Source organism: Heteronotia binoei, chromosome 21, assembly GCF_032191835.1.
Source record: "Heteronotia binoei isolate CCM8104 ecotype False Entrance Well chromosome 21, APGP_CSIRO_Hbin_v1, whole genome shotgun sequence".
NCBI classification, from domain to species: Eukaryota; Metazoa; Chordata; class Lepidosauria; order Squamata; family Gekkonidae; genus Heteronotia; species Heteronotia binoei.
Window position 1 is genome coordinate 77,140,239 of NC_083243.1, and position 25,647 is coordinate 77,165,885.

General features: G+C 42.3%; 1 protein-coding gene across 1 annotated transcript in view; it reads right to left on the reverse strand.

Annotated features, from left to right (window-relative positions):
• Positions 1-23,482: 23,482 nt before the first annotated feature.
• The window catches only part of CCDC9B (coiled-coil domain containing 9B), a 126,470-nt gene continuing 124,305 nt past the window's right edge, over positions 23,483-25,647 (reverse strand). The window contains exon 12 of the mRNA XM_060262346.1: positions 23,483-24,211. Coding sequence (XP_060118329.1) covers positions 23,483-24,211 — 729 coding nt within the window. The remainder of the gene's footprint in view (positions 24,212-25,647) is intronic.

Genomic DNA, 25,647 nt, shown 5'->3' on the forward strand with positions numbered 1-25,647 from the left:
GCACCCACCTTCTTGGTTCTCCATGTGGCAATAAGTCTACTACAGCCTCTTTATTTTGCTTTCCACCACTCTAGCAAAGTGAGAAGAAAACAGCCCAGGGAAGTGGAGAATCTCAGCTTCATGTGTTACACAAGTTTCTAGTTCTTATTATTGTGGAGAAAATAGGCCTGCAGTGCATGCTGATGTTCAAATGCTAGAAAGCAAGTCACATCTGTAAGTGCTGTCAGGTTGCAACTGTCTTATAGCAGAAAGCAAATGAAAGGGCTCTGATTTGTTTAAGAAAACATTTTTGGCACCCTTCTCACGGTTTTCAGTGGGAGAGTGGAACTGAATTGAAGCTTAACTTTCCCATTGAAATAAATGAAACTTGACTTTCTGCAGCTGGATTGTGCTTTTGGAGAGCCAAGGCACAGTGGGTAAACTTTTGGCACTGATGCTTGAAATAATTACTGCTGGCTTTTTCATGCTCACACCTTTCATTGCACGTTTGCATCCTTAATTGTTAGTGGCTCTTGAAGCACGGGGTTAATACTTTGCCACAAATCAGTTCAAACTTGCTGGCTACACTGCCTGTTTCCAAGGGATGTAGAATACTGCAGGCCAGCAGGAGAAATAAAAAAAGACCCGAAGTGTCATATCATCGTGAATAACCTATCTGGTCAATCTAGAACTTCTGGATGCTATCAGGAGGTGTCAAAATCACTCTGACCTGGTCAGTTTCTTCTTTCCTTCAATTTGAGAGAGGCCTCGTGTCAAAGCTGTTTTGGTCTCAGCAATGGCTGTTAAACTGCCTATTCACTTCATACATGTGACCATTGCCTTATCTTAATTCAATGCTTGGGAAGGTAGATATTTTCATTCCCATTTAAAAGTGTTGTTTCCTACATTTGATTCTACGATATTAATGACAATCACAGCTTCCAAAACTAGGAAAGTTAAAAAGAAAAGCTGCTAAAGAGACACAAATTGCAAACACCTTACATTACTGCTGGTCACTTCTCATCATCCTGGCACCCTCATACAAAGCTACAATATAACTGCCCTGCATTAGACCACTATCGCTTCTGCCACCTTTATTACTCAGGAGACAATTGCCTTTTCTTTATTGTCTCTGATTGGTCAACCATAGGCTCAAGCATGATGCAACTGTGTAAAGCCTGTTCTGCTTTGGCAGCGGCAATATACCCATTGACTATTATAAGGGGGGTGGGGAGAGGTAAATGACTACAAGCAAATCCAAGTTTGAAATAAAATTAGTTATTAAATAACATAAAGTGCATCTTAGCTGGGCACATCCCACAATATATTGGGGTGTGTGTGCGTGCGTGTTAGGTATAAAAATAAAAGCATTGGTGTTTCATTTCTCCCACTGTAGGTTGCTTTTTTAAATAGGTTTTTCTGTCTTTGGCACAGAAGATGCTGTCAGAGCTCAACAGACAATTTCAGGACACAACCGACTCCCAAATAAGCAAATGTCGTCTGCTGTGAGTGGCATTCGTGGGAACTGAAGAGGGAAGGTTGGGTGCAGGTAGATGGTGTCAGAGGGAGAGATTTTGCTCTTCTGTTTTGTAACCAGCTCTGCATTATACATTGTCCTAGAAAACAAACACAAATCAAAACCATCAGCATATCAGGGACCACTGCCCCAAACAAAACCCACTTCAAAACAATCAGAGTATCAGGAACCACTGAGCAATAAATCAAAGTGGCCAGGGAGTTCTACTGCAAGCTGCTGCCCGGCAAGGATTCCATCTGACATAATTTAGTGCAGATGCTTATCATCTAGAGCAGGGGTGGCCAACGGTAGCTCTCCAGATGTTTTTTCCTACAACTCCCATCAGCCCCAGCCAGCATGGCCTGATCTAGAGGTTCCTGATACTGTGATGAGCAAACTGTAAGTGTCCTATAATAGAAGAAGAGGGCTGAATTCTACTCTCCCCCACAAAAAAAGTCAATTACTTGGCAAATGTTGACAGGAAGACTAGGTCACAAAAGACTTTGTTTATATGCTTGCTTGCAAGAGCCTGGGATCCTATCTTTAGCACCCAAGGACCTCTGGGAGCGGTTGTGGTCTAGCGGACAGAAAATTGACCTTGATTCTGAATGTACATCTATCCACCTTCTGAGTGACCTTGGACATATCGCTTTTTCTTGTTTCCAGTTCTTTGCCTGCCCTGCACAGACCCAGACCCACTCCAAGAACATTATACAGTTCTGATGCTCCTCTGCAGAGGAGATGTGTGCATCTGTGCATGTCATAAAAAGAAGGGAGGAACACGCATCTTTTGACTATCACAACAGCAGCAAGAACTCAGAACTTAGTGCATTTTTTTGTGTGGTAAAACAATTTTATTAGTAACATATGGTAATAAATCTATATCTTACATCTTTAAAAATTTCTTTTATCTACCCCATATATTACTTTCCACCCACCCCTCCCCCCGTTACTTGACCCCCACCAGTGTTATGTACTTAAAAAAAAATAAAGGTACTCTTAACTATTAAAACAAGAATATATATTCTTCTTCTTTTTAAAACTTAATTATTATCAAAAATTGTCCAATGTCCTTTTATTTTCCACTCTTTTTCTATATATCTTCTAAACTTTTTCCACTCCGTCTTAAAAACTTCTAAATCATAGTCTCTTAATATTCTTGTTAATTTGTCCATTTCACTCCATGTCATAACTTTTATAATCCAATCCCATTTCTCTGGTATTTTTTTCTTGCTTCCACAACTGCGCATACAATGTCCTAGCAGCTGAAAGCAAGTACCAGATTAAAGTTCTATCTTCTTTTGGAAATTTTTCCATTTGTAATCCCAATAAGAAAGTCTTTACAACTTTCATTACTTCATATCCCAATATCCTAGAAATTTCTTGTTGAATCATTTGCCAATACTGTTTTGCTCTTTCACAAGTCCACCACATGTGGTAGAAAAAACCTTCATGCTTTTTACATTTCCAACATCTGTCTGGCATCTTGTTATTCATCTTTGCTAATTTTTTAGGAGTCATATACCATCTATACATCATCTTAAAACAATTTTCTTTAATACTTTGACATGTTGAAAGTTTCATAGAGTTCTTCCACAAATATTCCCAAGTTTCCATCTGTATTTCTTTATTTACATTAATTGCCCATTTGATCATTTGAGATTTCACTACTTCATTTTCTGTAGACCATTGTAGAAGCAATTTATATACTTTTGAAATTAATTTATCATTGTCTCCAAGCAGAACTTTTTCCATTTCTGTTTGCTCTTTCCTTATTCCTTCAGTTTTAATATCATTCTCCACCAAGCTCTTTATTTGTTGCATTTGGAACCAATCATATTTATGATTCAACTCTTCACCAGTTTTCAGTTCTATTTTGCCACTTTGTATTTTTAATAATTGATTATATGACAACCACTTTTCTTCACCTATCTCAGCCATTTTTATTACTTCAGCTGGCACTATCCATAACGGTCTTCTCTCATCTCCATATTTCTTGTATTTCATCCATGTATTTAGTAAATTACTTCTTATATAATGGTGAGAGAAAAAACCGTCCATCTTCTTTTTTCCATAATACAAATACACGTGCCAGCCAAATTTATTTCCATGACCTTCCAGCACCAAAAGTGTTTTATTTAACTACATTATCCATTCTTTCATCCACACTAAACAAACTGCTTCATGATATAATTTTAAATCTGGTAGTTGAAATCCACCTCTCTCTTTTGCATCAGTCAAAATTTTCATTTTAATCCTTGGTTTCTTCCCAGCCCGCACAAATTCTGAGATTTTCCTTCGCCATTTATCAAATTGTTTGCCATCCTTCACAATAGGAATAGTTTGAAACAAATACATTATTCTTGGTAAGATATTCATTTTAATTGCAGCTATTCTACCCAGCAATGACAACTTAAGCTTGTTCCATTTTAGCATGTCTTCATCCATTTTACGCCACAACTTCTCATAGTTATTTTTAAACAAGTCAATATTTTTCATTGTAATCTCTACCCCTAGGTACTTTACCTTAGAAGTGACTTCACAGTCCGTTAGTCTCTGTAGTTCTTGTTGCTTATTCATCTGCATATTTTTACACAGAATTTTTGATTTTTCTCTATTAATACAAAGTCCCGCCAACTCCCCATATTCTTGTATTTTGGCTAACAACAAAGGTGTAAAGAAAATAAGAATCCCTATCTAAAAAGAGGGAAGTACATAGTAAAGCTTGCCATGAACAAAAATGCACTGTTCTAAGTAAGTCAGAACTTAGTGCATTTTTGTTCATGGCAAGCTTTACTATGTACTTCCCTTTTTTTAGATAGGGATTCTTATTTTCTAGTGCTTAGCTTAGTTAAGTATTGCTGTATTTCTTATTGGCTGGGTACTTCACAGTCAACATTTTCCTTGACTCCAGAGCGCACTAGGTATCTTTTAAAAAAAGTATTGTAATTGACTGGGGAAGTCTGTACCATGGATGGGCATGGCCATTACGTAATCTGTGTGGGACAGGATCATACATCTAGACTCACATCTGTATTGGCTAAAATTCACCAAACACTTACACTGTGATTGCTCTTAGTTTTTGGACATGTTGTGAAAGAAAAAACATTCCTAGCTGACATGCTGGGTCAGCCCAAGGAGTTCCACACAGTGACTATGGCAAAACATACTGGTTCAGTATTGGTCCTTCCAGCCACTTCAGTGAGTACCAACAAAGATTCTGGTGTGCTTTCTTTCTCTCAAGTTATGTTTTACCGGAACGATTAGAATATATGAAGTTAATTTTGGTCGCCATCTTTGTATCTTAGATTGTGGCTTTAAATTTTGATAGTTTTAAAAATTACATATATGTATATTTTATGGTTATGTTGTACCCCGCCCTGAGCCCGTTTGTGGGAAGGGTGGGCTAAAAATCAAATCAATCAAACCTCATGCACACATGCAGACTTCTTGTTTCCGTATCTGTTCCAGATGCCAGGTCTACTTCCAGTGTTCCAGTTAGTAAGTTCAATTCAATGGCACTGTAACAGTGCAAAATGACATGTCCCTCTGTTTCATCAGCTACCACTGACCCACACCATGATCTTACATCCATCATTGTAGTTACCTCATTATCTAATCATGCTTTCTCATGTGGTCTTGTATTGAGACAAGTGAGTGTTCTTTGGTAAGGCAGTGGGACTACAGGGCTACTCAGAGAAGATCAGTTACCTGTTAGTCAGCTCTTTCCTTAGACTTCCTTACCCTATCCATGAAATTACAGAATGAAGCTATTTTACTGGTCAGCATTGAACAATAGGCCATAAAGCAAAATGGGTAAATAATAATTTTATTTCAAAATGCTAAGCAAATGCTGCTTTTCCAAGGCTTCTGGGAATGGAATGCAAGCTCTTCTCTATGCTGTGTGGGCTGGGGTCTTCAAGAACCTCTTGGTCTGCTGTCTATTCATCTGAACTTGGAGAGAGAGTCTCCACCCCCCCCCCTTTTCTGGCTGCTACAGTGCCTTTTCAGAACTGCTGAATTAGCCTTTTGGGACTTCTATATTTAAATATGTGGCTTTGCATCTTGTTGACAGGTTTTTAATGCTCAGTAAGCACAAAGATAACCTGCAGTGTGGGAAGACCACAAGAAAGGCCTCGAGAGTGGAAACAAAGCGATTCCTCTGAAGGACTAGAAGGAAGCATTTATTAATGTAGTTGAAAACAAATAAGCCAACAACACTGCCTACACTATTAATGTAAATGTGATTTATAGACAATCAAAAGGATTTCTAGTAGCTGCTTGTAGAAGAAGCCATCTCTGTTCTTCTATTCCTCTTGATCTACAACCACAACTTAAATAGTATCTATGGACTAATCTAGAGGGCACCGAAGATCTCCTATAATTTTTAATGACATTCAAAAGCAGCCACAGTGGAGATATTTGAATTGGGGTCAAAAGAGGGGAGAGAGTTAACCTTCTATGGTCTGACCCAGAGTGAAATCACATATTGCTATTAGCTGTAGAAAAGGGAGAAAAAAGACACACAAGCCATCTTTTTTCCTTCCCAGAGCTAATAGCTGCTCAAGGGGAGCAATTTCTATCTTAGACATGGTACAAAAGGAGGGGTGTTGTGGCTCACTGGCAAAACATCTGCTTGGTATGCTGAAGGTATCAAGTTCAGTCCCCAGCATCTCCAGTTAAAAGAGTCAGGTAGGAGGTGATGTGAAGGACCCCAGCCTGAGACCCTGGAGACCCTGCTGGTCTGAATAGATAATACTGACTTTGATTGACCAAGGGTCTAATTCAGTATGCTTCATGTGTTCAGGAGAAGGTAATTCTCCCCATCCCAACATTATGAACTCCGTCCAATTCTGATCTTCCTCTCCAAACCCAGGTGCTTAAAGGCATCAGAAGATCCAATAACGTATTTCAATTATCTCATCTTGTTAAGCCCTAGAATGTGTAACTAAACGATATATTCAGCCCATCAGCCTTGTTTCTTCCCCATTTCTTTCCCATTCTTTTTCCCTTCCCTCTGTTATCTTCTTCAATAACAACAGTTAGATTGTATAACTCCTTATGTCTGCCACTCTTCTGAATAACAACTACATTGAGATGCTCTATAATAACAACAATAACAATCTTTTTGCTATCCAGTGAATGGGATTTGTGCCTTTTTAAACCAGAAAGATTTTCATACATATTATGCCTGGTTAGAGGTCTTATGTGATTATGAAGAGTTTCTTTTTCACATCCTAGTGAAAGAACATATATCTTCTTACTGATGTGCTCTTTTATAGTGTTGCATGAGCTCCATGGAAAGCTGACACCTTCACTTGCCCTAAGATAGGGCAGTGAAATAGAGAACCAGCATGATATAGGTGTTAGAACAGCGATGGCTCATCATATGGCTGCAGGGAATATCCCTACCCTACCCCAAGTGGCACTAAAGGGGAGGTGAAGGCAGCATCTCTCACATAAGGAGGGGTCATGGTGTGAGAGCGTTAAAATGGCTCAGTGGTAAAGCATCTACTTGGCATGCAGAAGGTCTAAGGTTCAATTCTCAGCATGTCCTTTAAAGGACCAAGCAGTAGGTGATGTGAAAGACCTCTGCCTGAGACCCTGAAGAGACCCTGAGACACTGCTGGTCTGAGTAGGCAGTACTGATTGATTCAGTATAAGGCACCTTGATATGCTCATATACCAGGGCCACAGTGCCGCACTGCGCAGGTGCACTGCTACTAAGTGGCTAGTGGAATCCTGCAACTGCAAGAGATATTATCACTCCATGCTCATACCAGGTTTAACTAGCTGTTCTATCTGAGGAAACATGTGTGCACGTGAAAGCTCACACCCTGAATAAAACTTTGTTGGTCTTAAAGGTGCCACTGGACTCAAACTTTGCTCTATAGCCACTTAACTGTGCTCTTTCTAGGGATGCCAGGCCTGCATCCATGTTGTATAGGTGAGGGGCTTGACAGGAGAATGTTTGACATCCAGGTCTTCACACAAAGGTGACATCACTACACCTATGGCACTCTAGGGATTCCCCTCAAGACGAAGATTAGTTTAATTCCTAGAGCATCATAGGAGGCAGTGACAAGACTTCCAGGTGAAAACAGCAGTGTTGTTTTCCCCATTTTTCTTCTGCTGCCTGCAGGAGGGAGGATCTGCAATGGACAGAATGGGCAGGTACCTGACACCTACAGATTGCTGCAGCCATGGCCTCAGTGACCTTGTCATCACATCCCAATGCAGTTCAGTAAGTACACCACCCCACTGCTCTTGGTATTCAGTGGCTGGGGCTGGGACGTTCCCTGAGATCCATTCCCCCCACCAAACCACTACTTGATTCAAGGAGCAAACAACAAGACCAGAGTTCAAATGTCCACTCTACCATAAAGCCCACAGTTACTCTGGTGTTTTCCACAAGGAGATAGGCATGTGCACAAGAAGACAATGCAGTGCAACAACAACACTGTTTTCACATTGCAGGTTTTCCTGTCGTTCCTCTGTCTCCTCACCAAGGCCTTTTCAATTTAAAAGAACATTACATCAATATTTGTAATAGGTTCACTGAATCTCCAGGTTTTATTTTTTTTATGCAAGTCTTTAGCTACTTTCATTCCTGAGAGATGCTTTCCCCCTCATATCTCCACAATATATGGCTCTAAAACAATTTTTAAAAAAATGAAAGCTGGGAATTCAGAAATCATGTCACACTTATTAATATTACTATATCAATGTAACTGTTCAGCTGCTGATTTAAAAAGCACACACACCAAAAAGCTCCCCAAATGGCAGGAGAAAATGGGTGCCATGTGGGTAGAACCAGGAAAATCTAGAACTCTCTCTCCCATATGGCAGCCATCCAGGCTTTCCCAAAACAGCAGAGAAAACCAGGTTTTAGAAAGACTGGAGAAAAGCATGGAAGCCCTGAACATAATACTGTGGGAAGCAGCAAAGAAAAAAGACAAGACAGAGTTACAAGAGTGGGGGCATGCTTGGTTAATTTCAGAAGCCATATTGGGATACAGGGAAGAATGTATTACTATGGAACAAACCCCAAGAATCTACTGATTCTTTATTGGGGAATTTTGTGTACTGTGAAGTTTTATTCTGACTGCAAAGACATACCATATTCTGGTTCATGCTAAGAACCCAGCCTCTGTCAGTCTGATTAGACAATCTTGATCTCAATGGAGCAATGGCATATAGTTTTGTGTATGTGTTCAAGGGCGTGAGTAGCCACCAGGCTAGGCTGCAGGTGGTCAGCTCTCCTTGCCCCTTCTCCTGCCAAGCAGAGGCCAAATGAAGCCAAAACAAACAAATGCACTTCATTCACACAACCTTCATTAATAAGTTTCTTAAACCCATTTATTACCAAACAGAAAATGGATGCTCCTCTAATAGAAATATGTGAACAATGAATTTTCCAACATACAGATATGTCTTTAGCAGTTTATCGCTGTCCCCATTTCTATTTTGCAGCAAATCCAGTTAATTTGTCCATTTCAGCCATTGAAAACAGCACTTTCTTATGACAGTGTGCAGCATCTCATTTGACTTCCAAACTGATTCCCCACTAGGCTTGTTCTGGCACTGGAGCTCTTTTTCCCTTGACGCTTCTATCTGATTCGCACAAGCTGCCCCAGGGCTGCAACTTGCCCCACCTCTTTCCCATGGCAAGCAAGATCCTCTGAAAACTGGTTTCTGCTTGCTGCAGGAAAGAGGTGAGGCAAGTCACAGCTCCAGGGCAGCTTGTGCGAAATTGGATGGAAGCATCAGGGGGGAAAGAGCTCCGATGCTGGAACAAGCCTAGTGGGGAATCAGTCCTAGTTTTGAGGGACAAGAAGTTTTGCTGTGACAAGAAGGTTTCCATAAGGCTGTACCCATCCCTATCAGAGCCAGATGCATCTTCATCCCAGGACCATAAAAAACAACACTTTTAACACATTTCTAAAAGTGTGGTCTAGTCACTAGAGTATTGAATTCAGATCAGGAAGGCTCAGGTTCAAATCTCCACTGTGCCATGGAAGCTCGCTGGGTGACCTGGGGTCAGTCATACCCTCCTCAGCCTATACTACCTCACAGGGCTGTTGTCAGGATAAAATGAAGGAGAGGAGAATGATGTAAGCTGTTTTGAGTCCCCATCGGGGAGAAAGGTGGGGTATAAACGAAGCAAAGAAATGCATATAACCGAAGGACAAGACCATCATAAGCATGAAGTTGTTAACTTGCACACTGTTTAAAAGTCACAGCATCCCACTTTTCTTGGGGCAGAATGTGGGTGATCTGTAAAAAATATGTCAGACACACTAGTGATAATGGCCCCTTTCACACTTAGAGGTTAGAAGTTTTCTAGTGGCAGAAATATGGATCTTCTTGCTGCCCCTTATTGGGGAATACAAGAAATCCTGTGTCTTGCTCAGCAATGCTGAAGCCTTCAAGACTGGTTTGCATTCGATAAACCGACCTCCTATCTGCTTTCCAGACCTGCAGCATTTATTTATTCTATAACTTATATCCCGCCCTTCCCACAAAATGGCTCAGGGCGGCTCACAGCAAACAATAAAACAGTAAAACAGAGTTCAAAATTATTACATTTAAAAGTTAAAACATTTAAAAACCTAAAAACCTTAAAATTTTAACATTAAATCTATACCATATGAGTCACAGAAGTCTAATAAGCTACATTTATTTCCCAGTCAGGCGTAGGCTAACCGGAAGAGGGTTGTCTTACAGGCCCTGCGGAACTGAGCAAGGTCCCGCAGGGCCCTCACCTCTTCCGGCAGCTGGTTCCACCATGTAGGGGCCATTGTGGAAAAGGCCCTGTCTCTGGTTTTCTTGAGACGGACTTCCTTAGGCCCGGGGATGGTGAGAAGGTTTTGAGTCCCAGACCTCAGTACTCTCTGGGGAACGTGTGGGGAGAGACAGTCCTTCAGGTAGGCAGGTCCCAGGCCATATAGGGCTTTAAAGGTAATGACCAGCACCTTGTACCGGACTCGGTATGTTATTGGGAGCCAGTGCAGAGCCTGGAGACCTGGCCGAATGTGCCCCCACCTTGGGAGGCCCAATAACAGCCGGGCCGCGGCATTCTGCACCAGCTGCAGTTTCCGGGTCCGGCACAGGGGCAGCCCCATGTAGAGGGCATTGCAGTAATCCAACCTCGAGGTGACCGTAGCGTGGATCACTGTTGCTAGGTCGTCGCGGTCCAGGAAGGGGGCCAACTGCCTTGCCCGTCTAAGATGAAAAAACGCGGACTTGGCAGTGGTTGCTATCTGAGCCTCCATCTTTAGGGACGGCTCCAGTAGCACCCCCAGGCTCTTGACCCTGTCCGCTGCCATCAGCGGCGCACCGTCAAAAGCTGGCAGAGGGATTCCCCCCCCCCGGTCCTCGACGACCCAAACAAAGGACCTCTGTCTTCGCAGGATTCAGTCTCAGTCCACTCAGTCTGAGCCACTCAGCCACGGCCTGTAGTGTCCGATCCAGATTTTCTAGGGCGCAGACCGGTTGGCCGTCCATAAGTAGATAGAGCTGGGTGTCATCAGCATACTGGTGACACCCCAGCCCATACCTTCGGGCAATCTGGGCAAGAGGTCACATATAGATGCTAAATAACATCGGGGAGAGAACCGCTCCCTGGGGCACTCCACAGTTAAGTGTGTGCCTCTGGGATAGCTCCCCCCCAATCGCGACCCTTTGTCCCCGACCTTCAAGGAAAGAGGAAAGCCACTGCAAGGCCAGCCCCTGAATCCCCGCGTCGGCGAGGCAGCAAGTCAGTAACCGATGGTCGACCGTATCGAACGCCGCCGATAGGTCCAACAACATCAGCACTGCTGAGCCACCCCGATCCAGATGCCGTTGAAGGTCATCTACCAGGGCAACCAACACCGTCTCCATCCCATGGCCTGGGCGAAAGCCGGACTGAAGTGGATCAAGGATGGAAGCGTCCTCCAGGAAAGTCTGTAGCTGCCTCGCCACTGCCCTCTCAATAAGTTTGCCCAGAAAGGGCAAATTTGAGACCGGCCTATAGCGTGCCAATTGGGCCGGGTCTAAAGATGGTTTTTTTAGGAGGGGACGGACCACAGCCTCTTTAAGCTGTTCAGGGCTTAACCATACCACACTTGTTTACGTCAGGGAGAATGCTGACATCAGCACTCCACTATGCTTTGGAAATTTATCCCAGCTGTATTTTCTCTGGAGATGTTGAAATTGATAGTCTTGAGAGTGCTGAATGAAAAGCCTCTGTGGTTTGCTTGATTTGTTGATTTCTCTGGCACTCTGCTGAAAATTCTGCAGGGGATTCAAGGCCTGCGTTTTGAGTAAATATTTATTTCTAGTCATTTGAAGCAGTGTATGAGAGCTACCAAGACGATAAAGTAGCTAGAGGAGAAATCACATGAGAAAAGGCTGATGGCATGAGCAGTGTTCCACCCACAGCAGTGGTTTTTGAATTGTGTTCCACAGAACCCTTGGATTCCTTGAAAACTTACACTGGGAAGATTAGTAAAAGAAAAAAAAGATACCCCTAAAAGTCCACTTTCCCACCATTACTGATCTTTCCCTGCCAACAAGAGTGGTAGGTTCAAAGTCACACTTGCAGTTCATGCAGAGCAGTGGAGAGGATTCACAAAACTGTGCAGCTAAGACCAAATGACATGTGATCCTGGTTATCTTTGGAGTTCCAGTTGCATAAGTCAGTGGTCCCCTGACCTAGACTAGCCCGTTCTCATCATATCTTGGAAGCTAAGCAGGGTCACCCATGGTTAGTACTTGGATGGAAGTCCAGAATTGCTATCAAGAAAGTCCAGAATTGCTACACTAGGGTTGCCAGCTCTGGGTTGGGAAATACCTGGAGATTTTGGGGGTGGAGCCTGAGAAAGGCAGGGATGGGGAGGGACCTCAGCATGGTATACTGCCATATAGTTGGCTCTAAAGCAGCCATTTTCTCCAGGAGAACTGATCTTGATTAGCTGGAGATCAAATGTTACAGGAAATCTCCAGATACTACCTAGAGGTTGGCAACTGTATGCTATACAGAGGCAGTCAATGGCAAACCACCTCTGTGTGTCACATGCCTGGAAAAACATATCGTGTCTCATAAATCAGTTGCAACTTGATGACACTTTCTACCACAGGTCAGCAGCAAAAAGCAGATGCCCCTCCTTTATGAATCTGGTCCCCCTCCATGTTGATTCTTTGATTGGAAAGTGTGTGTGTGGGAGGAAGATTGTCAAGTGTCTTGCCATGAATTCCTGCACATTGCTGTTCTGATATTCCCTTGCTCTTTCGCTTTGCTTGCCACTATCTCTTTGCAACAAATTATCAGAAGATGACTCCACCGGCCTGGCGGTTGCCTAAGAGACCAAGGTTGACTGTCTGGGCTAGATGCACCTGGGAGGGGATGGGCCAAGGAGCTTCTCACGTATATTTCCCACCTGAGCTTCCCGCTTTCCCTTTGAAATTATGATGGTTACATTGAATGTATATAAAGGAGCCAAAAACTGGTCCCGCCAGTCTTTGCAAGACCTGCCATGCCTAATACAGTTATCAAGGTTCAATATTACACCAGTTGTCTGTTTGATGTGCCTGGGGGTCTGAGGACTTGACAAAGATAGGCAAAATATGGCAAATTGTCTTTTTCTACTCTTCTTAAAATCCAACCCAGGGAAGGATTTCCAGTTAAAGAAAAGACAACTGGAGGGGAGAATTAACCTACTTCCCAAATGATGTGGCCCCATCCCAACTCTCTCTGCTGATGCTTTTTCAGATGACGAAATCTGATCATGGATCTCTGATGCTGTATGCAGTTTGGCCCTCAGAATGTACTTTTGAATCTTCCTTAACATACAAAAGTTCCATGGGAGATATGTAGGATTCCTCAGCAGAAAAAATGTAGAAAAACAGGTACAAGATGAAATAATATTTCTTAAATTCTTGTGGATCCCTAGGCATTTCACAATTTGCTTCTTCAGGGGATTGTTTCCAAAGTTATTCACTTTCCACCTTGACCAGTAACTTTAGAAATGATTCCCTGAAGAAGTGAATTGCGAAACACATAGGGATCCACAAGAACTTAATAAATATCATTTCACCTTGCATCTGTTTTTCTACATTTTCTTTTGCCTGTGGCCAACCAAATCAAGAGTCAGTGATATGGCGATGTGCAAGATGCAAACAAGGCTAGAAGGGGCATTTATGTTGAGATGTTAAGATGTTTTAATGATTTTTATTATTTTACTGTAAAAATTTACTCTTGTGTGTTTTAACTGTTGTTAGTCGCCCTGAGCCCACCGGGGGGACGCCGGGATATAAATATGATTTTAAAAAATAAATAAATAAAAATAAATTTTCTCTTCATTGCTGTTGGGATTCCTCAGCAGAAAAGATGATGCAGGGAAAGTTCTCTGAAGGTACAAAGTTTGCAAACCACTGGCCTGAGAAAGAAAATTAAGAGGTGAGGCTACAATGTCAAGTCTTTTCAAAAATAACTTTAAAAAGAGTAATTAACTTTTCCAGTAACAGCAGAACAAGAAGCAATGGATGTCAACTACAGGAACATGGGATAATAATCCTTACAACATCTCTTCAGAATATCTACAGATTTAGGTCATGGAGTAAGACTTTGGAGGTGACTTGATGTCATCTATGCCTGACAGCCAATGTACCTCCCAGCTCTGTGAAACACCATTAGTTGACTATCCTTTGCAACATCCCTGCCTTAAATCTGGTGTGGAGGTCCTTTTGAAAGGAAGATCTTATTTTGGCAATGTGCAAGATGCAAACAAGGCTAGAAGAGGCATTTATTGTTCCTGGAAGTGGTCCTGCAGCTTAGAATATTGCTGAAGAGAACTGCAGGATGGGATGGCATTCTAACAGATGGCTGGGAAATTAGTACAGAGGGAGCATTTGGAACTGGATAATAATTCAAAGCCCAACCTGAACAGACCCTATGCATGAATGAATTATACAATGAGTGAGTTATAATGATAACAAATAAGTTATAATGAATCAAAAGAGAAAATTTAAGTGTCTTCCTCAGAAATAATGAGGGAAAGCTGTCAGTCCTCTGCATGTTCTCTGGTTCTGTATCACTGACTCTTGATTTGGTTCCACAGTGCATGAGGCAGTGAGGGGGAGGAAAGAGATTGACATCAGATACATGCCCATCAGGGTCAAGGATGTCATGCAGCTAAAGGAGCCTGCCAATTTCCTCCCCAGACAGGACCATTCAAATTGACTTGTCCGCACTTAGCACTTCCATTCCCAGCCAACAACTGTACCATCTCAGACTCTGAGAAAGTTTTCTGAATGCACACATCCTGTTTGCATCAAGTGTTTGGGAGCTGTGCTGAGCCTGCCTGCTAAAACGACCAAGAGGAAAGCTTTATCTGTAGCCATTATGGGCAAGAAGGGCTGTGAAGGGAGACTGTTGGGTGCGGGTGCAGAGGCAAATAGGAATAGAAGCTAAGACTGCCTCCTCCAGTAATAGGTAGCCCCTGGAAGGAGATGATGAAGACAGATGCTTTCCTTATACTACAGGATAGACAGACTGGGCTGTAAAAGGAGCTCTGATAGCAGAAGCTGGCTAAGATAAGAGGAAAATGCTGAAATCAACCAAACAGAAAGACAGGTGGAAGGTTTAGTTTTATTTACTGACGTTACATTTTTATTTGAAAAGTGAATCCCAATGAAAGAATGAAAATTCACATGTCAAGTGACAGATTCTTGTATTTGTCCAAATAGGAGGCTTAAGTGCTTCTTAAAATGGGTCACTATCTCCTATGTGCCTGGAATTTGGCAAGAACAATTTCAACCCAAATAACTGAGAAGAAAAATCTGGAGATAGAAATATGTAGTGCTTACAATTACTTGTAAAATGGGGGTACTTTCTCCTATATGAGTGAAATTTGACTTGAAACATCTCATGGGTGAGGATAACAAACCTCTTGACAATTTTATTTTGCAAAAGAAGACTTCAGAAAAGAAGCTACTACAAGTAGATATTTGTTTCCCCAAACACATTAAGAATGGGATAAAAATGCAAAATGTGTAATTATTAGAAAAGAAACAGCATATTAACAAACCACCAGTGTATGGATTTTAAAGTTGGCTAAGCAAGTCAAAAACACTAAGGAGAAACTCTCAAATCCTGGGATAGTGTCTGGACATAGTCATTCAGAAATACATCATTTTCCCTCACAGTGGAACTTTTTATGTTGTGCTGTCCCATGTGTGTCTGTTTTATACTTTTATTGCTTTACATCTTCATTCCTGATGCAGTGTAAGTGCATTAATGCCAGACTGCGGTTGCCTCCAGCAGCCATCACACAGAGATTCTGCTTTGTAAAACCATGGCAATACTTTAACCTAGGGGTGTCAAACATTTGACCTGAGGGCTGTATCAGGACCTCGAGCAACAGCTGTCATCTGCTTCCTTCTCCCTCTCTCTTGCTTCTGTCTGCATCACAGCTTGCTTTGCCAGGCTTGCTCAATTGCATAGGAGCTACAGAGCAAAACCTCTATTTTCTCCAATGGCTGAGGCTCCTCCATTGTGGAGGAAGGGAGGGAGGGAGAGATTGCTTTGCCAGGTTCTCTCAGTTGCACAGCAGAGCTACTGAGTCAAGCCTCTCTTCCTTCTATTGGCTGAGGCTCATTCTCCTCATCCCCTGGGGAGGAAATGGGGGGAGGGAAAGAGTGAGAGCTTCCTTTGCCCAGTTTCTGGATCACATGGGAGAGAGTACCTTTAAGACCAACAAAGTTTTATTCAAGGTATGAGCTTTTTGCTTTGTTACACACACACACAGAGTGTGTTTTGTTGGTTACTTATGCCAGGGCTCTCCTGGGTGCAACTGGGTTTACCTCCCCCTTTTCACTATATTCTTGCTTTCGTGATCCAGTCTTTCTTAGTGGGGAAGCAATGTGAACTATTTAGATGAGGAATAACAACCAGCCAGTGAGATGGATTAGGCTGATTGTGTCCAGACCAAGTTACCCAGTACATTTCCTTTGCAGTCTGGGGATAGGCTTTCCAGATATGTAGGCTGATACTGACCACTATACTTTGCTGTCTCTGTATTCTTGCACTGCCTCATAGGAGTCGTAGTTATTTTTCTAGGGAAGACTATAGTTTTGTAGACAAATACATAGCCCTCAGTCTGTGCCATGATGTCTTCACATGTTCTTGACCAGCACACAAAGCAACTTATGTACAAAAACTTGCAGTGCCCTCTGGGTCTTAGGCTCAAAGCCATGAGTGGACCATGAGATTTCTGTAATGAATGTCAATAAATCAAAAGTGGGTTTGCAACTTACAGCTGCACACCTGAACAACATCCAAACAGCATACTCAAGATTGGTATAGCATAGACATTGTCTCCAGATTTGATGTGATAATTTAGAGGTGTCAGTTTTCAGACACAAATAAAATATTGCAAGAGGGCCAATGTTTTAAGCATGTTTTAAGTTTTAAAAAACTCTTTAATTGTGTTTGTGTCCTTTATAACATTTATATCTCTGCTATTTGGCATTATATTTTATGATACACATGGCCCAGCCTGACAAGGTCTCATTTATGTCAGATCTGGCCCACATAACAAATGAGTTTGACACCCCTGCTTTAACCCTTTTCAGATTTTCAGTTTTGGTGCTCCAACTGTGCTTAGCAGTTATGTGTGACCCTCCCAACATATGTGCTTGCCATTTGGTATGAATGGGATATATTTTCTATGTATGTACAGCATTGGTATATGTGTCTAAATGCCCCCCCCCAGCCAGAATGAACCCCAATATTGCATTCATTTTGATTATATCTGGTCCATGTACAGGAGCCCAGCTGCAAACTCATAGCTGGCAGATGGGTGGGAGTGGGGGGAAGGAGCTCCTACAAAGAACAAATCAACTTTTGGTTATTCCAGTGGCACTGCTGAAGCAGGGCAATGGCTACTCATTCACACTGTGCTGCCAGGTTACACCTAAAAGGGACAGAGACTGCTAACGGACAAATGGTTAGAAACTAAACTCTTCTTCGGCTGGGTCCAGACGGGCATTTTGAGCCAGCACACAGATGGGATGTGGGCAGACCAAAAAAGCATGACCAAATGCGCACATCCTGCCCCCAACCCGTCTGAGGGTTGTCCCACTCACACTGCAAAAAGCTACCACTTCGAAGTGGTAGATTTTTGCGGCATGAGTGGGATGGCCTGGGGACTCCATCTTGTCCACACAATGGAGAGGTGTCCCAACCTGGAAATCTAGGATAATGATGACATCAAATAAAGCTGGCCTGTCCTAAGTTAGACATCATTTATAAAGTGCCTAGTATAGGGAGAGAAAATAGTGTGTTTTCACATTTTCTTTCTTCCCTTGCTAGGTCCGAAAGTTTGAACAGCACATGTATATTCTTTTATTCCTTTATTAAACATTCTTAAATTTTTAATTCTCTAAGTCTAAACTCTGAAAATTTACCACTCCTATTCCATCATGCTATCTAAAGGGTGGTACTGGGGAGGGTCAATTGAGAAGCTTGCCATCCCTGAAGTAGGCCAGTTCTAAATTATGAAGTTGTGATATAGCTCCCCACAATTGCTTGTAGAAGCATAATCGGAGAAGCAACGAAGTGTGGGACTTCTAAACAGCAGTGCATGTATGGAGTCTTAGATGTATGACTCCATCTGGCAGAAGACTATCCTAAGAGTCACTGGTGGTGCTGATTACACAGCTTGTAACTGGCATTCTTGGAGAGTTAGGAGGAGTGTATTGTCAAGCAGAGACTTTGAGTGGCCATTACATTCTTCTGACTTCCCATGGTCCAATCAGGAAAAAACAGGGGAAAATTTGCAAGCCTATTCCTTCACAGTATGCATGAAGGCATTCCTGAAAATATCTGGGGTTCTATTTGCATGTACTGAAGCTGTTTGTTCTTGTGCCATTTGTAAAGGGCTTTTGTGAAAGGAAGCTCTTCTTTCTCATCCCTCCCCACTGAGCACGATCCTCCTGCATTTACTGTTTGCACTAAGAAGAAGAATGGGGAAAAGACAACAAGAGTTGAACTTGTACCTGACTATTGTGAGAAGCAGAACCCAAAGGTCAAGGGAGATGTTCTTTTGGTAGAAGACTGAAACTGAATGAAAGCTTCTAAATAAAGGCAGCATTCTCTTTATATGTTCCCTGAAAGAAAAATTGTATGACCCTGTTCTGTTACACTTTCCCAGTTCAGTCCTTTTTTAAATAATGTGATTATAATGATTGGACAAATTTTGGTGGCACAAAGTGTACATTCATGTTTTAAAGCATAGCATTTCTTTCAAAATGAAAACTTTACTGTGCAAACAAAGACAAGAGGAGGGACGATGGCTCAGTGGTAGAGCATCTGCTTGGGAAGCAGAAGGTCCCAGGTTCAATCCCTGGCATCTCCAAAAAAGGGTCCAGGCAAATAGGTGTGAAAAACCTCAGCTTGAGACCCTGGAGAGCCGCTGCCAGTCTGAGAAGACAATACTGACTTTGATGGACCAAGGGTCTGATTCAGTATAAGGCAGCTTCATATGTTCATATGTTCAAGAATATTAAGGAATTGTCTTTTAGAAAAACCACCACCACACTGATGGTTCTTGGATTCCACAAAGCACAAACAATCTACAAAAGGCACTTCAAGTTAATTCCCATGCTGCAATCCAGACGCTACTTGAAATGGGTTAGCATTTGCATTATTTAACAAATTTGCTCTGTCTGTGAGCTCAAAATCTACTTTAAATTACTACACCTTCCTGATTCTCATTTTGCTTTGAAGAGGAGTCTTGAAAGCTTTTATTCTTCTAGCAGTCGAGCTCCAGCATGGTACTGCTTTACTACACATCCATCACCAGCATCACCCTCCCTGCCCAGTTTACAAGCAGCCAACAGGCCCCCACCAGTCCTGTATATCTGCCATTTATGGTGGCTGGTGAATCCGTTGATTGCTGCCATGTATTCTAATATTCTTCACATACATGCATGCCCATTCTCTTGCACCATCCTTTACGCAGTCAAACTCTTTACACATCCATATCCAAACTTGACGCCAGTGTGATTTCTGCTTCGCAGTGCTGCTTCTCCCTTAGCACAATGCTCCAGCCACTAGCACTAAATCCATTATCAGATTGACCCACTGACTAAATCCCAAGTGCCCAGCACCTCTGATTCTTGGTGCCAAATGCAAGTGTGGAACACAGAGCATAAATGAAGCTTTTAGGATGGGCACACAGAGGGTACAGAGATGGCCAAGATCAATGTCTTATCAAGGAGAAGCTCCTTGGCTTAGTACATTTACAGTTCATTTAAGATAAAAATTTAATGAAAGGCTTCAGTGCTACTTTGCTGCCCTTTATGGCTTGCTGGGGAACATCAAGTCATCTGACCAGCTGCCACTGAAAACTGAATGCTCAGTAAATGATTCAGTAATATGTATTTTTTAAAGTCTCAGTGGGGAAAAAATCTTCCATTCCCCTAGCTGCAATGATAATGACCCAGTGCAAATCTAAAGAATGTTAATTTCAATAAAACTGCTATCAAAATCTTCATGTAAACAATTTCTTAATCTATTCATGAATCATGAGAATGAAACCTCTTTTAGGAGTGTTAGAGTGTCATGTTCTTTAAAACAAGCACAAACCAAAGTTGAAATGGAAAGTCTAAGAGCTATGGGCTTACACACTAGAGAAACAACTGGGCTTTTTAACAGGATATGTCAATCATTGCAAAATGGGATGAGATTATTCTTTATTTTTCTGACTGTTTCAGTAATCTGACAGTTTAAGGCTCTTGCAGAGGTATGGCATGAAGAAGGAAAGGACATAAATATGTTCACATGATAATTCTTTCATCAGGGAGCATAAGAAAAGAAAATCTATCAGCCATCTCAAGTACCTTGCAAAGTGTTTTACTTAGTAAAAATGACAGGAGAGCATCCTGGTACCTCTTCTCTCTCCCTTTCCTTCCATTGTCTTCTATCCTGCCTCTATGCCTGAAGATGAAGTGCCTTCCTAGCAATAAGGACAAACTGCTAATATTTTCTGCAAGTGGAGGATTCTAATGACAAGCATGTCCAAAGCAACTCATAAGGAAAACCTGGATGAAAGTTTAGAAATCCATGATCAATAGCATGTTAAACTTCTATAGATATGAACTCTGGGGAAGGTGGATGATTGGAATCTGGTTGATCTCATCTATGAACACAGGCCCCTGCCAACACTATTTTCCTTGTTTAGAAATACATAAGGGAAATTAACATTCTTCCCTTCAAGGTAAAATAGCACTACCGTATGACTAATTTACATCGGGGAAAGGGTGTGAGGTGACAGTTAACCTCCCCCCTCCACCTGCCACTGAAGTTCCAATTCAAGCAGCCCCCTACTCACAAGCTATTTAAAGAATTCAATCACAGTCTTCAACATTCTCTATACATAGGACTGTTCATTGAGTTCAATTCCATTTTCTGACAAAGTGTGCTTGGCACACAAAAGCTCTGAATAAAACTTTCTTGGTCTTGAAGGTGCTACTGGATTCTAACTTTGCTCTATTGCTTCAGATCAACATGGCCACCCACCTGCAGCAGCCTTCAACACTGTGCCTAGTTTGGCCCTTATTCCTAAGTACTGGGCTTTTTTGTTCCTTCTTGGTCCTGAAGGTGTAAACTAGTTTATTCTGAAGAAGAAGAAGATGATATTGGATTTATATCCCGCCCTCCACTCCGAAAAGTCTCAGAGCGGTTCACAATCTCCTTTACCTTCCTCCCCCACAACTGACACCCTGTGAGGTGGGTGGGGCTGGAGAGGGCAACCCCTGCCAGAGCTATGGCTGACCCAAGGCCATGCCAGCAGGTGCAAGTGGAGGAGTGGGGAATCAAACCCGGTTCTCCCAGATAAGAGACCGCACACTTAACCACTACACCAAACTGGCTCTCTGCTAGGTTTTTAAAAATTGTGCTGTCTTCTATAACTGTTACATGCCCCAAGCTTTAGAAATGCTGCAATAATTTCTTTAAAACAACACTCTATCAGGTTTGTCTCACAAATTGCCAGAAGAGGAAAAGTCAGTAGTCTTCCATGATGATGTCTACGGCACATGCTCCTTGAGTATGTACAGTTTGTAAGTCTTGTAAGGGTATGAAGAGTCTGAAGGAGATGAGACCAGCAATTCATGATTTCTGCGGCATTCTTTCTCCTGTGGAAGAAACCACTGGATCCCAGACAGCCCTTTCCATGGAAGTGGCTCCCAAAAGGCCAATGCCAGAACAATCCTTTTCAAGTTGGGGATTTCTCAAGATTGCTCTGGCAGCAGCAGCAGCGGCAGCAGCACTGGTGACCTCTGCTCAAGAGACACCTTCTGGCAAGCACCTCCAAGATGGGATGGTGGAACAAAGGCAAAAAAAGGGGAGGAAATTTGTCTTCTTCCTGCTTCGGATCTCTATGCACTATCACTGGTCTACACTAGTCTATGTATAGTTCTTTGTATTAAATATATATTTGTGTTTCAAAGGTGCACAGGAGAGGCAAATGGAGAAAGTTTGATTCTTGCGAGTCAATATTTCACAGTATCATTTCATGATATTTCTTCATCCATTGAGAGAAACAGTACTGGTAGACTGGATTCTTGTAGCAAAGATTTAAAGGCAAGAGTTCCCAAGCTGTTCCCTGATAGAAATAGATCACTGCTACAAATCACTGCCTGCTAATAGCCTTGTACATGAAATCTATTACTGGCACAAGAACTCCATTAATGGATGCCAGTATGAAGAAGGAAGACCTGTCAACTTGTGGGCAATGTCTCATCAGAAGGAACCTTGACATTTTACTCAAGTTAAAGCAATTTCAGACAAATTAACCTGCACCAAAAAAAAAAAAAGCACACTACCAATCCATTGAATCCAGTCTCCATTGAAAGAGATCAGGGACTGCTTGGGGGTGAGGAGAGATTTGTCTGGAGTCACAAGAAATTGCTGGCTCACATGTGTGGCGACACTTGAAAATATGTGTTTTGACCTATAACCAGCAGCTGAGCCAGCTAAATAAATGGGATTGGAATGGGATAAATCCTGGACTGAAATCAGTTACAGACAAACTAAACTAGATGCTGGAAGATCCATGATTAAATTTCCCATGTGTTTTCCTTTCAGAAGTAGCTGCTGCAGAAGGCCCTGCTTTGGATCACAGCCATGGTGCTTGGGGATGATTCTGCACAGAGGGAAAAGCTAAACAGCACATTCATGGTCCTGATCCAAAAACTCACCCAGTTCCTACTGACAAAGGAGTATTGGAAATCTTCCAGCATCTCCACTGGATTGACCTTCAGATTGTCATCTCTTAGGGAGAAGCTTTCCTGGGTAAAATCTAATAGGATGTTCTCCTGTGCAAGTTTAATAGTTGTTTTATGCTGTTCTTGCATCCCTGGCTGGTTTTTAATTGCTTGTTTGTTTTTTACATTGATAACATAAGATATTTTTATGAGAAGTAATGCAAAGTACAGCATTGTTCTTATTTGCAAGCCATCTCAGTCAGGATTCTGGAAAGGTGAAGCAGAAATACTAGATAAACAGAGAGACAACAGACAGAAGTGTTAGCATGTTCTTGCATTGCTTTGATTCATTTCAGTGGTGCCTTTTGTAGCAGAATTTCCTAGATAATTATGCCATTGTGCCTAATTATTTTAGCAGTTCTGAGCCTTGGTACAGAGAGGTTCTAAATCTACATACTGTGCTGTCAAATTGCAGCCAACTTAGGGTGGCCCTCACAGTGGGTTTTCAAGGCAAGTGATGCACTGAGGTAGTTTGCCATTGCCTTCCTCTGCAGAGCCTTCCTTGGTGGTCCCCCATCCAAGTACTGACTCTGTTTAGCTTCCAAGATCTGATGAGATCAGGCTATACCATGCTGCCTTCCCTCCCTCCTAAATCTATATACATACATAAAAATGCCATATAGAATGAATTAGGATGCACTCACCTTCATGCTCTCGGAACTCATCATTTCCTCAATTTTTTGCTTCCTTATTGCATGTCTCAGATTGGTCCTGTCTGTTGTTCCTCATTTTTGCTCCATCCTGTACAAATGCATTAGTTTTGTCTGGGATTTCTTGATTTAGGGAACAGAACTCCTCCCTGTGTACAAGGCAGGCAGTGGTATCATTTTCTTTCTCAGAGATTCTTTGCATCTTGAGGCCCAGAGTTTGGGTCTCTCCTTCTGCTTGTGTGGCTGGTGACAGTCCTTCACTTCCAGCATCCACTTCTGCCTTTAACAGCAGCTCACTATGGTTTTCTGCACACTCCTCACTAGGGTTCTTTTCAAAGTGTGTATTTTGGGCTAAGTCATTTTCTGCAGAACTGATTTCCTTAATGGCACATCCAGAAGTCTGCATTACATTCTGGGCCATCCCCTGGCAAGAGCTGCTATTCATACAGCGGCCTTTGGGGGACTGATCAGCCCCAATTGTATTTCTGAGCTTGGATTCTGCCTCAGGGCCATCCATGCCAAAGGCAAGCATTTCTTCAGCAAGGCACTTCCTGGTCTTTCCACTGGAGCCCTGACCTTCATCTGCAAATGGGCTCTTTCCACATCTTTGAGCTTGTGGCATGAGAAGACTGTGGTTATCTTGGGCCTCTTGTGGCTTAACATTCTTATCTAATCTTGTGGTGCAATTGTGTTCCTTTACTGACTCACTGATCAGAGATTGATTCTTCAGTTGTTCTATTCTAGGGAGTCTCTAGAATGAAAAAAAGACAATATTCTGCTCTGTACTTCTTAAGCGTTTATGTACAACATAAGACTACTCACCCAAAGTTACCAATATCAGTAATTAGCAACTGATTACTTTTTACAGGTGAGAAAGCTGTAGCATCATAATAGAATCTTACTATGTTAAATAAATTCAGAGGATGGTGGAAGACAGGAAGGTCTGGCGCGATTTTGTCCATGGGGCCGCAAAGAATTGGACTTGACTGTGCGACTGAACAACAAATGTTAAATAAATAGAATCAGGCCTTTTTTAAAGAAAAAGTCCAGCAGGAACTCATTTGCATATTAGGCCACATCTCTGGTGAATGGTTTGCAGCAGGAACTTATTTGCATATTAGACCACACCCCCTGACACCAAGCCAGGTGGAACCATATTCCTGTGCGTTCCTTCATGGCCTATAATCACTTGTCATTCCAATTTCTATGCTTCCAGAGCAACAGTTAGCCTTTCCCTTACACCAGGGATTATCAACCCTTTATAATTAAAAAGCCAAACACCAACAACATTCAGAGTAAGAGATCAACAAGGAGTCAGTATACACAAGCCTATTTACCTAACTAAAAATATAAAATTTAACATTACTGAACATTAACATGTTGACTGAAAATCTATAATGTTTGTCTAGCCCATACATTGGTTGTTGTGAACTGTTTATTAGAAAGCAGCACACACCAGAACTCATAATAAGTAATAAATATACATTGGAACATCCTGCATGACTGTTTTAGCACACTAGCATAAATCTGTGCATGAACTTCACTTGGCCTACTGGTGCTGTTCACCTCCATCACTGCTAAGAAAGACAGGTTGCTTACCTGTAACTGTAGATCTTTGAGTGGTCATCTGTGCATTCACACTCATGCAATAGAGCGCTTGCGCCGATCCCCGAATCGGTACCTAAAAAGCCCGGGATTTTTTCACGCTCGGCACCAACGGGCATGCGCAGGCATCCCAGTGTGCATGCTCACCGGCGCCACCATGAGGATCTCGCCAGTTCCTTCCTGACCTTTGGAAGCTCCTACTGGAGGGAGACCGTCAGCAGTGGGGAAGGAGGGTGGGTAGTGTGAATGCACAGATGACCACTCGAAGATCTACAGTTACAAGTAAGCAACCTATCTTCTTCGTGGTCTCTGTGCTGCACACTCATGGGAGATTAGCAAGCAAGACATACCTGGAGGCGGGAAGATGGTCAACCAGAAGAAACAGCTTGCAGCACCGCAGCTCCCAGACGAGTCCTCTGCTGAGCATGCACATACAGCACATAGTGCTTCATAAAGGCATGCGGAGAGGACCAGGTGGCAGCCTTGCAAACATCTGTCTTTCAGGAATGCCACCAACGTCACCATTGCTCTTGTAGAGTGTCTGTGAATAGGCCCAGGTAACGGCTTCTTTGCCAACAAATA